Source organism: Arvicanthis niloticus, chromosome 16 (genome assembly GCF_011762505.2).
Source record: "Arvicanthis niloticus isolate mArvNil1 chromosome 16, mArvNil1.pat.X, whole genome shotgun sequence".
Classification (NCBI taxonomy): Eukaryota; Metazoa; Chordata; class Mammalia; order Rodentia; family Muridae; genus Arvicanthis; species Arvicanthis niloticus.
The window spans coordinates 63,978,069-63,991,689 of NC_047673.1; the positions used below are offsets into that span (position 1 = coordinate 63,978,069).

The 13,621-nt window shown below is 36.6% G+C and overlaps 1 protein-coding gene across 1 annotated transcript in view; it reads right to left on the minus strand.

Annotated features, from left to right (window-relative positions):
• Positions 1-13,621, minus strand: part of LOC117721372 (uncharacterized) — a 56,409-nt gene that overhangs the window by 8,597 nt on the left and 34,191 nt on the right. The window contains exons 9-14 of the mRNA XM_076913742.1: positions 12,762-13,026; positions 11,659-11,852; positions 11,001-11,159; positions 7,927-8,439; positions 6,509-6,925; positions 4,274-4,462 (exon numbers count right to left, since the gene is read on the minus strand). Coding sequence (XP_076769857.1) covers positions 4,274-4,462; positions 6,509-6,925; positions 7,927-8,439; positions 11,001-11,159; positions 11,659-11,852; positions 12,762-13,026 — 1,737 coding nt within the window. The remainder of the gene's footprint in view (positions 1-4,273; positions 4,463-6,508; positions 6,926-7,926; positions 8,440-11,000; positions 11,160-11,658; positions 11,853-12,761; positions 13,027-13,621) is intronic.

Here is a 13,621-nt window from a genome sequence, read left to right on the forward strand (position 1 = left end):
TGTACTGTCTGCAGGCTGTGGAGCATACCCCAGATTTCTAGCTGTTGTAAGCTGATACTCACTTTGGGGTAGACTGGTGACATTGCTTTCTTTGGGTCATTTCTGCTCCTGTAAGTAATGCCTCATCAATATTCTTGTAAGAACCACAATAAAAATGAATCCTGTTGGTTCACCAAATTGAAGTTTGGTGGTATACGAACTTTGGCCTGGGGTGTTTAGACATTTATTTATATCTTCTCAGGAATATTGTCACACAATGTAGATATATGATAGTTCCAGCCCATTGTATATTGATAGACTCTGTCACGCTTGTCTTTATTGCATAGCATTCATAGAATATATATATATATATATATAATATATATATATATATATATATATATATATTATATATATGTATCTTATATAAACCATATATACCATATATATATATATATATATATATGGTTTATATAAGATACAATTCTCTGTGTTGCCTTATTATGGAAGACACAGTTTCATTCTGTCTAAGTCTGTTTTGTATTGTATTAGCACACTACAGATAGAATGTTATATAAGAAGAATAAATACATTACTCACATTTCTGGAAGCCTGGAAATCCAAGACCTAATCTTTGGTATTTGATGAGAATTTTCTTTTTTTTTCTGTATCGTTGTTATGGATACAGTGATGGTCAGAGGCTAAGCCAGAGATTTCCAAAATTTTGCCCTTTTCTTCAAAGATCTGGGGTAAAGGCTCACACAGATTTGTACAGAAGCAGTGAAACTTTATTCAAAGCAAAATGACAGTACAGTTCAGAAAGCAGTATTGTGACAAGCAATTGTGGGCCACATAAGTAAAGGTATTCACTGGCTCCAGTTTTTGCTTGGAGTTTCTTTCATAAAGTTCAAGACAAGAAGTTGTTTTGCTGAAGGGATGTAACACAGGTGAGTCTATTTCAGCTGATGGGCTTAGATTAGGTGGACATTGACTCCTCATGCATGTCCCTTTCCACAGAGCAGTTTATTTTGATTATGTACACATGTATACATAGTAAGGAGATGGTAAACAGGATATCCATCATCAAAGTTCAGTTTAAAGACACAGTTTGTCTGGACATACATTTACTCAAATCAGTTTAGGATGGACTAAGCCAGCCATCTTTCATGGTATCAAGAAGGTTCTGTGACATATTTGAATATACATAAGATTTTAATGAAAGTATTTCTAAGGACGGTAATCATTTTCAAGGTTCATAGCATATATATTTGCTATCTGATGTATGTGGGTGCCCACATTGCCAATAGGTTTCTGGCGTATTGTTTGCAGACTGTTTTGTGTACACAGTAGATGTTGACAATGATCACAAGCTGGAAAGTGCATCGTGGTTATTTGACAAGAAGAGTGGAGTGTCAAGGTGCTACACTACAGTCTGTCTGTCCCTCACATGCTGGAAGAGCAAAGCTAAAGCACAAGAAATAATAAAAGAAAAACAAATGAAGTTCTGTCCACAAATGCTTTCTAGTGACATTAATCCATAAATGAGAAGAGACAGTGAATTAAACACATCCTGTTAAGCTCAGATTTCCAGGATCATTAGAATGGGGACTAAGACAAGGATTTATAAGGTGAGAGAGGCACTCAACCTTAGCTCTTGTGTCTTCCTGCCTATATTTCTGCTGTCAAACCCCTATCTATGCTCCTTATCTCCATTTCACATCATTGCCCTGTGTGACTGTGAATATTGATTGAATCACCTGGCTGAATCCTTTGAGCATGTGCTAGAGAAGTTTTCTAGACTGCATTAAGGAATTTGCAAACACTCATCTTAAGTGTGGGTGGTATCATTCAATAGGTTCAGATCCTTAACTGAAGATAGTGAAGATAAAGGGTGAGGGAGGAAGGGAGGAAGAAAAGAAGGGAAGGGGGTGATGTTAACTCTAGAATTTACCTCTCTCTTCCTGCTGCAGGCACATGGCCAGCCATCTGACCCTTCTCCACCATTAAACCATGGACAAAAATAAACTTATTGTTCCTTCAGTTGCTTTATCAAGCAAGTTTTCATAGTAGTGAGAGAAGTAAGCAATACCCTAGAAAGGCCTCTCTGGGAATACTAATTTCTTAATTCCTTTGATTTATTTTATCATAAGCCTTCTTCATTTTGCTTTAAAGGTTTCCAGTGATTTTATTTCACCCTGGAACTGAAGATGTGATTGATTCCTATTGTAAATAATATGCCCCACCCTAAGCACCTTATATGGGGATTTTTTTTCCCAAATAACTAAACTCTATAATGTGCTCACATTACTCAGCATAAAGGATATGAAGACTTTATCCTGTCCTCAGGATATTAGTTTTGGAAGCTACACTCAAGTCTGAGTTCAACCTTCTTTCCATCTTATTAATACCTTGGTTTTTATGGGCAGAAAACACATAGTTTATTTGTTCCTGACATGCTTTGTCCTTAAACATCACATTTGAAGCCTGTGTTCTCCAGTTTTATCTGAGAATCATTTTATCTTACAGCAATTCCCAAATGGTTAAATTGTTAAAAGATATTCCCAAAGGCACACTGCTTTACAGAAAATTTGGGTTTTTTAAAAAAAGTTTTAGGTATAAAAATTTACAAATCAACAATTATAGAAGTTATATAGACACAATATGGAATTTAAATAATAGAAAAATGCATAAAGAATATAAGAAAACACCATTTCCTAGACTTAAAAGCTGGTTTTTATAGGGCTGGTATTTCAACAGGCCATATGCACATCTATTTTCTGTATTTGAATCTTATCTCCATAAACAGTATCATTAGCATCCATGTTTTTGGAAGTATGGTTCCAGACAGGTTCTCATAACTGAATCTGTGGTGAGTGGCTTTTCTTTACCTTCTAGCACTGATGACCTTAAAGAAGAAAACAGTGAAATTGGATCAGTTGAAATACAGCTCTTTCCACTCTTTTCTTACTGACTACTCACCACAAGTCTCATATGCCCTTTTCTTACTCTTCTCTTAAGTGAATCTCTGTACTTGGAGTCAGTTTTCTTTCCTTGCCTGGGATTGTAAAATTAGCTAGTCACTCCCACTATGTGAGAATAGGTGGAAGATCAAGGTATGTTACAGAGGGTATAGGAGAAAGGAAAGTGTTACAAGGCCTGAGGTAAGGACTGAGTTGTAGAGTTTCATTGAACAGGGAGGTTGGGAAGAGGGAAAAAAAGCTTTGCTGCTATGGGGGAAGGATTGGAATTTTGACTAATGGCTGATGGTTTGGAGAACAATGATAGTGTAAGAGCATTTCTATGTGAATGAAGTCACTTATGTTTCTTTTGTTTACATTGTAATAGGTTTTGTGTGTGTGTGTGTGTGTGTGTGTAAAATGAATCCCACACAGATGTGTGTAAGTAAGACAAGGAGGGTGGATTTTAGCAGCTTGTTGTGGATTGTCCTTGTGCTGTTTTATTTTGATATTAATTCCACTTCCTCAAGAGGGCTGTCACAATGAGGAGTGGTTTACTACTCAGATGATTTCTTGTGAACTTTCTCCCCATTTTAACTGGTCAAATAAAGTCCAAATAAACTGCCTGTGATTGGGCAGTGTCAGGGGAAGTTGAGGCAGGAGGTTTTAGAGAGAGAAGAGAGGAGGGAGAGAGGCAGACTAGAAGAAGGAGGAGACAGAGGAAGACAGAAGAGGAGGCAGAAAGAAGATGGAGCAGAACCACAGGTCCTGGAGAATCGGCAAGTAGCAAGTGATCTCATAGCTGGGGAATAGTGTCATGGTTTATCTGCCCAATACAGCTATGCAGCTTATAAATATTTTAATTGAGTGGTGTGGTGTGTTCTTTGCACAGGCTTTTTGGGGTTAGAGATTTATTGCAATACCCTGTCATCTGATTTTCTCTGGGCATTCATGGGAACTTATTATTTCTGTTCATGATCCTCTGCAACAGAAAGTATTTCCATGTTATAAATGAAGAGCCTGAGGTCCTTTGTGTTTAATCTTTGGTCACCCTAATTTTCTTTTCAAATACTCTCTTTGCTTTGATAAATGGGATAGTTTGCTTTTAAATCAATTAGCTAAACATTTAACAATGTTTGAGTCTTTCTGAATTTGTTTTCCTTATTATGATTTAAAAACCTTTATAAAATAATATAAATAAACTTACGTTAAATGACCAAACCTTAATTTTTCCTCCACCTATTGGATTTTCTATGTAATGTCAAAAGCCAAGCTTTACTAGAGTATTAAAAATATATACAATTCTTAGGAAGAACAGTGTTTCCTACAGCACGTACCTGCATGTAACTGTGCTTTACAGACTTCAGCTGCCACGTATTTTCAGTGGAATTCAATTCAAAGCAGACAAGTCTAAGTTTACTGCCTGGTTCACAGTTGATATTGGTGAGTCGTCCATAAACCACCACTTCCATTTTCCCTGTATCATCTTCAATTCCATAGTAAATGGAGTTATTCCTTTCAGTTTTCTGAAAAAAAAAAAAACAAATTAACATTGAATCTTCTAGGAAATATGTTAAAGTGTGTTACATCTATGAGAAATAAAATGTGTCAACATAAACCTGTCCACAACAAGGCAACTTTAGCTCTTAGGTTTAGAATTGCAGGTACAAGCACCAGTGAGATGGCTCAGTGGTCAAGGGTGCTTGTGTTCAAGCACCTGGCTCAATTGACCTGGGCTCAATTACCAGGACTCATGGTAGAGGGAGAGAACTCATTCCTGAAACTTGCCTTCCAACCTCAAAACTAGTTCCATGACCTTTGTGTTTTTTCTCAACCCTCACAGACAAAATAAATACTGAAAAAGTAAAATTACAGGAACAAAATAATTTAGGCTATTTCAGTGAACAAACCTTTTCTTGGAAATCACTCTTGAGGTTTTGTGAGCCTAGCCTTTAATGATTGAACCATCTCTCCAGCCCTTGAGAACCACTCTTAAGCTTTACTGGCTTGTGGTCTTTATCTACTGGGAAGAATAAGTGTCTTTCTATGCACTAGTGGTAACATATCAGAATAGCTGAGATTTATTAAGGATCCCATGAAAAGGGTCAAAAATGGAAAAGAAAAAACCAGAAGTAAGCAACAGAACCAATCTGATTACCATTGCAGGTTTTGTAGGTTTATCTAAGAGGCCTAAGAAGGTTACTTGTGGTTCATTGTGAGGTTGGGGAACACTATTATAAGCCTACTTTATTTTACTTATTTTAAACTTTTATTGAAAATAAAGTTATTTTCATATAATATAATCTGATCATAGTTTCCCTTTACCAACCTCCTCTCAGATACTTCTCACCTACCCACTCTGCCATCTCTACATCTCTCAATTAAAAAAACAAACAGGCAGTTTAAAAAGACAAAGAAACAAGGATAAAACAAAACAGACAAAAAGAAATAAATAACATAAGAAATAGATACACAAACACATACAGAGATATATATACACAAATGCACATACACATATATACATGCACACACACATGCATACATACATGCATATACATGCACACACAAGCACACATACATGCAAACACATGTACATACATGTACACACATGTGTACACACATATTCATACACATACAACTCCTTTAAAAATGCTTCACATTTACTCAGTGCACACCTTGATTCACTCTACTCCAAATATCACAAAAGTTAAGTCACTACAGCATTTGTTTTTGCTGTTTTAGTTTGTATCCCACTTAGTTTACTTACTGTGTAACTTAATGTACGAGCACAGTCAAAGATAGCATAGATAAAAAGTAAAAAAAAAAAAAAAAAAAAAGCCCCGACTATATTCATATACATGAAATTAAGAAATCATCCATTGAACAAGCATACAAATGAATTGGTGCATTGGCACTTAAAAAAACACTCCAAAATTATAGAAATCTTTAAATTTCTCCACTTTATTGTGTACAGTTATAAACTCTGAAATTAAACTTTTCTGTTAAAATTCCCTTTTCATTATTTAAGACAATGGTCACCTTATCAAAATATCTTGATAAAAGAAGAAAGAATATGAGAATGAGAACATTTTAAAGATATAATCCTGGATTGTTGGACATGGCTTCATTCTAGGTCAGAATAATATATTTGGTTTCTTATACTCACCATTTCAAACTGTATCAAAGCTAGGAGTTTGTCTTTTTATTCACAATTGAGGTGCTCCTAATATAAGTAAGAAAGCTATTGAAGAAATAAAATCTTAAAAGAAACTGTGCTATAAACTGAACAGTATCTGGGACTAGGGTGGCTATAGAAGAATTGTCATAGCCAGGAAAATGGCAAAGGTTATTGATAAATCTCTTTCTAGAGAATTTTCTTGGTTGTACCTGGAGTAAAAGAAAGGTAAGAGATCATGGCAGTCCCTAAAGTGAGAAAACCTTGTCTGGTCACTTTCTGCTATGGAAGGCAATGATTTCCTGTTTTAAGTAAGTTGAGCAAATTCCAGTTGAACAAATTAAAACTTAAAATCTTAAATTGCAGAAGAAATTTTATAAATAATGCAATGGCTGACCTTAATCACTGCAAACTCTCCATTCACAAATGTCCCCTTTGTGTGTGAGAAAAGATGAGAAATTTTTGGAGTTGCAATGGCTCTTTGTCTCAGTGTTTTTGAGATAACCATTGTTTGGTCAACGTTCACATCAGACACACAGGATTGTTTGTGTATTTCCAGGAACCCATTGCACCCGTAATAATCTGATATTTCAATGATATTTCTTGGGATGAACTTGCTCTTTAGAGCTGCTTCAAAAACCTTCACTCTGAAGAACTCAGTCTCAGTAGCCACTGTAGCATGAAACATCCTTTTATCTTCTTCAGTGTCATATGTAAATGGTTCTGTTACTTTCAACACCATCACTTGTTTGGGACCTTGATGGTGTCCTTCTTCATTAGAAGGCTCCTTTGGTACAGTTCTTCTTTTTGGTGTCTACATAAAACACACATTGTATAAAGCGATATTGTTCAGACAGATCATAAGGAGCAATTCCACTGGATAGAAAGGACAGATATAAACAATGGTTGCCATACTATAGCCTAGCTAAAGGATGAAATATATATTTACCTAATATTTACTTAAAATGTCTGTAAATCATAACCTAGTGATTCTAGTTAACACAAATTATATATGGTAGATAAAGATATTATACTTCTGGAAAATGCATTCAAAGCATTCAGTGCTCTAGTTGAGTTTTCTAATTAGGAACATTTTGAAGATTTTAATTCAAAATATTTTCTAAAAAATAGAGCTTTTTTGCAAAAGGGTTAGGTCAGCAGCCACAGGAATATCATCTCAAACATTGCTAAACAACAAGAGTTCGGGCTAGAAGCTCTTCTTTTTGCCTAATAACAGGCACTGAAGACAATCCTGGAACTTTGACCACCTCCTCAGTATCCTACTCCATTTCTGTGTATCAGGAAAGCACTTTAAAACACAGGGAACACTGAGGGACTGAAAGAGGAGGCATGCTGGCAGGTATGGCCAACCTGGGTATAGGAAGGCACAGGGAGGTAACTACAAACTAGCAGCATTCTCTGTGGTCTTACCTAGAAATGTATACAGACTTCACCCTGTGGGTGGCAGGGTTTTACTCTGAGTCCTCATCAGTGTGTTCTATCATCAGGAAGTACATTTCTGCTATAGTAAGCAGTGGTTCACAATATGAAAACTACACCTTAACACAAAATGCAAGGTGTAAAATTAAATCAAGTATCTAAACTCCTTATGGAATAGGAATGACTGGGTGATCATTGACTTAGATGATAGATAACAGTAGAGAGAAGTGTACAGTGTATTTTACAATTGAATTTAGGGAAGGATCGGTAACTATACACAATAAAAATTAGTAATTATTTGAATAAAAGACTAATGAAGAAGCCTTCTAAGTTGCGCTAATCTCTTATTACATTGTGAGAAGAGAAGGTCATTACCTTGGATGGATTGCTGTGATATGTTGCTGTAGACCCTGGAATAGCATGAAGAGCTCTGGATGTTGTTTCTGAAGACAACTGTGGTGCCAGGAGACTGCTGGATGCTGTTGGTGGAGTTGCATGTGAAGTCAGGAGAGTGCTGGATGCTGTTGCTGGAGGAGGTATCTTTATGAGCTGGGCTTTCTTTGTCAATGTTGCTAAAGGCTCACTGGACAGTGTAGAAAGCACAGTAGAGTTCAGATGCATGCTGGTGTCTGAGGCTGAAAACATTGGAAAATTCTGGGAAGGTGATGTTGAAGAGCCTGGGGACATCTTTAAATCCAAGTGAGTTTCTAGAGGCTTCTGAGAAGACAGAAGGCTGTTAGAAGCAATTACTGAAAATCCTTCAAAAGTCAGAATTTCACTTGCATCTGGGAAGTTGTTGGTTGTTGAAAATTCTACACTTTGGTGCTTTTCCAAAGACAAGGGACCCTTTGTCTTTATGATACTATGTTTTTTGATGATTGTGTTTTTCTGTTTTTAAAGGAAAATAGGATGAGATATTTTAAAATCCTGATTAATTGTTTTTAAGAATCACACCAAGTACATCTTTTCATTTTCCCTTCTGAAAAGAGGACCTTTATCCTGCCAGTTTTCTCCTGGACTGAAGGAAGTATTTTAGCCCACACTTAGGAATTTCTAACACATAGCTTTCTCCCTTCAGAATCAATACAACAACTTCTCTTAAAAGCCAGGTATTGGGAAACCCTTGATCAGATCAGTGGTTAGCTGTGAGCATTGGCTTCTGAATGTGTCAGCCTCTGGCAGACTTCTAAGGAGACAGCTATATCAGGCTCTTGTCAGCTAAACCACCAGCCTGGGAGCACATAGAGAGGGACCCATGACTCCATCTGTACATGAAGGGGAGGATGGCCTTGTCAGGCATAGGTGGGAGAGGAGATTCTTGGTCCCATGAAGGATGAACACCGAGTGGGTGGGAATTCGAGGGTGGGGAGGTGGGAGTCAGGGGGTAGGTGGGGGCACATCCTCAAATAAAAATAAAAAAAGAGCAGAAAAAAAAGCCAGGTATTGAATTGTCATTGGTCTGGGATAAAATGCTTGCTCAAAGTATCTTACAAAACTTGCCAGATCTTGCTCAATCTGGTTCTACTTTGTGTTACTTTGTGGGAAACTAAGCTTGCAGTAAAATTAGTTCGTATTTCTGGACTTTTTTTCATTTAGCATTTCTAATCTATTAAATATTAAATCCGTTTTATATATGTTCTCTACAGCACACAGTGAGCCCAGTCCTCACACCTTCAGATGACTGGATGAAATTGTGTGACAAGTATATGAAAATAATGACCCACATCATGAATTCTGGTAGATGGGGATGTAGCTCGGTTGACAGAGTGCCAGAGTATGCCAGAAGCCAATTTGGATTCTTTGTTTAGAACTTTAAAATGACAATAATTCCAGTTAAATAAAACTATGTATGTGGGAAACACTTGTATTTGAGGCAACAGATTTAGTTAGGGCCTTCATTATACTTTTCTAATCTTAGAGAAGAAGTATAAAATTTTAATCGTTATAAATTTGGCTTTAAAATGAAAGTAAGTTCATATGCAACTAAGTCCACATAACAGTAATGGCCTCTTTTCTGTATAGTGGTCTGAGCTCACTGGATTTCAATGGCATATTTTAATGGAGAAAAGAGTGTCTAAGACAATATGTAAAGTAATGAAAAGCTATGAGCTTCATAGATTTTGAATATATGGAGAGAGTGTTGCTGTCTAAACAGACCCAAGGAGAAGTGAATAGTGTTTTCTAACATGATACAAACAGTCATCACCATAACCTATGAATGGTCTGAAAGAAACTGTTTCCTTGGAGTCATCCTTCTCTTCCACATAGATCCCTGAGTCTTGAGACAGCTTTGATAAAGACATTCTATTGAAGACTAAATACTCTAGAATCTCTCACTGTGTGAACACAGGCTATGTGTGGGTCTCTGTGTCAATCCCACCTATGGCAAGAAACATCTATGATGCTCTGAATGAGGCACTGCTCTATAGGTATGACAACATATCATTAGGATTTATGTTATTGTTATATTCCTTTAGTAGAATAATAGTAGTAGGTTTTCTCCTAGGCACATGACCTGTCTAGTCTCAGATTCCTGACCACTTTAGCACTGTCTGACATGGGTTCCATCTCTTGGAGTGGGCCTTAAATCCAATAAATAGTGGTTAGTTCCTCCCATCGCAGCTGTATTATTTCTTTGTTTTGTGACCTCCAAGCCTTACAAGACATCTATCAGAACTTTAACTGGACAAGATATCCCTCATCTATCCTTCTTAGCTGTGCTGTTGGTTTTATATTTCTGGCACTCAAAAAAATTTCAGGTTTGTAAGTATCTATAGGAAAAATAGGCAAACTGTAATCTTAAAAATACACAGCAAAATGGGAAAACAAACAGTAGTTCTGTGTCATAACTGGTAATAAAATAAGACTATAGTATCCATTTGTAACCCAGTGTGAAAAGGACTTCTGGAGGGCTATATTAAGGCCAGAGCAAGATACCAACACTTAAATTCAGAGGATAGATGGTTTTGGATGTTTACAATACTTTAAGATGGAATGGCTATACAATGTGTCAACTGTTCTGAAGAAGTGAGTATCCTAATATGCATCAAAAAATTTAACAGTTTAGTCATATAAAAGGAAGATATGTGAGTGGACAAGAGAGGCAAAATGGAGTCCATTGTTATTGACACCTGCATGTGCTAGACTCTGCTTTCCTCTTCCTACCTGGAATCAAAACAAGCAGACCAACTCCTCATTGACAGAAGTAACAAGTTCATTAAGTGTTCTCATCTAAACAAAAAGTTATGAGTCAGCAAATTCCATATTTGTATTACATATTTTTGCAACTGTTTCTGTCTTTGCATGATAATCTATATCATATCATATCCAGTCTCTGTGTATATATGATTAATTAAATCTCAGCGTTAAATGGGTGGCATGGTCAGAATTTTAAGATATGTTCCTGATATTTGTATTGAAGAAATGAAAGGGGAGCAGAAAACTTGTACCTTAGCCAAAGAAATGTTAGATGAAGCTGAAGATGACCCCTGGGCTATTGATGGTTGCCTCCTGTCTGTGTCTTCTTTAGAATAGGGAGGCTGAACTGGTCGCATAGATGCCTTGGTCTTTTTCACTCCAGTCTTTTCTTTACTCATATTTTTTCTTTTCTGAAAGTATATCCATTGCCTGTTAATGAGTCTAATCAACCGAGAAGAGTATGTCTTCATTATTAGGTAGTAGATTTCTTATGCCTGAATATGTTGGGAACTTGCAGAAGTAGCACCCATCTTCTGATCAGGTCTAAAATATGATCATTAATAGTCATCAAAATGTGTGCATAAGTGGTTTTGTCAAATAAAGGAAGAAGAAAAGTTATATGGACAACTTTTTCCATTATTACTTTATGGTAGGACACAATTGAATTTGAATTAGAAAACTATGTTTGTGTAAATATGCAACAACCATGGCTCTACCTGATTTTCAAGTTCATGACGTCTATGGTAGGAGTGAACACATATTAATGCCACGTGATTAGTTGTCCTGAGTTTCAATGAAAGCACAAAGAGAAACTGATAAAGCAGTGAGTACATTATAGGCCGAGCAGGGGGAAGGGGAATCACCTCTGCTACTATGGATTGCCAACCCATGGCTGTTCCTCAGGCTCACCTGAGCTGTAGAAGTCTCCTGAGTTGTAGAAGTCTCTGCCTGAGCTGTAGAAGTCTCTGCATGAGCTGTGGAAGTCTCTGCATGAGCTGTAGAAGTCTCCCCTCTTTCAGATTTTAACATGTGGCTTGTAGTTGATGTAGGCATGGCAGGGCCTGCTTCTTGCCTATTTATTTCCAGTGATGCTTCTCCCATTACTAGGATGGGGAGATTTTTTTTTTATCACAACAATATGCATGAACAAGAAAGCCCACATAAACCAAAATAGGTAGTCTAGGGACTGTCTAGTCTTCCTGCCATTTCCTCTCTGCTGCATTTATATTGATGCTTATTCCATAGCTTACTGTATCAACACAGCACTAAAGGCACAACCTTTGATAGCATCTCCCATTGGTCAATGTTTCCTTTACTTGTCCCATATAAAATGAGGAAACCCTTTCTACTCTTGAAGCCCATGTACCTCAGCCACACTTTCCACATTCCCAATCTCCAACATTCTCTTAAAAATCCAAAATTTTATCACATTGACTTTTTGGTCATGTTTCGTATATAATACACTCAAACAATAGATACAAGTAAAAGGAAATCTGAGATAAAGTTATGAAATGAGATACTGCAATTGTGGATTTTAATGTTCTAAAATCTGTTTACTCAACTCAATAGTTTTATGAAAGGCAATGCTGCCTCATGCCTTCTTAAGGCTATATTTAATCAAAGTATAGACATATCTTTGTTAATAGAGATAATAATTATATTTGTATTCATAATAGAACAGGTGAGATGATTTGTTAATGTGTATATTTAAATTTTAATCATAATTTTGTAATTTGGATTTATTACTTTTGAACATCTATGTTACATCTGGAACCCCAATCTTTGATCAACTTCTATTTTGTCTTTAATATACACACCAAATATACTCCTTAAATTACAAGCATCTACTGGAAGAAGAACGTCCTCAGTAGCCAATCCAAAGAATCATTATGGCCATGGTTTTTGAGGTGCAAACTAAAGATATGACAGCTGTGTGTGAACTTCAAGGTTATGAAGGGAGTAGAGACAGTAAGACACTGGTAGGGACAAGGTGGTTCTTTGTTCCTTGTTACCTTTTGATCTCTCTTTTTTAAGAATTCCTGCACGTGTTCTAAGACCTGATAAGTCTTCACAAAACTTGATTAGTTTGTCCAACCCAGCATCATCTGGGAACTTGTCTTCCATCATGTCAGCAATCTCATCCCTGGTGCATTGCTTTTGCTTTTTTCTATTCAGTCCTAAATCCCTGGCCATCAGTGACTTAAATATGCTAAAATAATTATCACTGATGGGTATGAGTCCTTTCAGCAGAACGATTCTCTTATATTCATTCACCATCTTTCAAATTGTTAGTGAGCCTGGAAGAAAAAATTGGCAAATATTGTTGTACATGTATTCAGAAATTTCCTAAGAAAGGCATGTCTCTGGGAATGAGTGAGCTGTGTGGAACTAATGCAAATAGGTATGTTCACAGAAAGAGAGCAGCATAATAACTTTATGTCACAAGGAATATGAGAAAAGAATTGCCTTATTAGGAAAACTTTTAAAACAATCTTTGTTATTAGTAATGATAGTTGAGTTGAGTCAAGGATAATTGTGATTAATAGTTGTCTGGAGATACGGCTCTGTTCCAGAACTTAGATGTACTGGCTTGTGGCTTCTCTTCTCTTCCCTTTAGGTGCCTGAACCTTTCCCTTGTTGCCTGTTTGTCAGATCCTGACTCCTTGCACCTACTATAGCTGTATAGGTTACTTTTCTTGTCACTTTGACAAGAACACCTACCAGAAGTAACATATGGAAAGAGAGTTTATTTTGCTTTACAGTCTCAAAGTGAGTAATTCTTAGTGCCTGGGACCCGATCTGTGGCCAGATGGTCTTTTAAATTTCTACAGATACACTTGAATAAGAGTATTTAAGTTAGAACCCAGGTGGC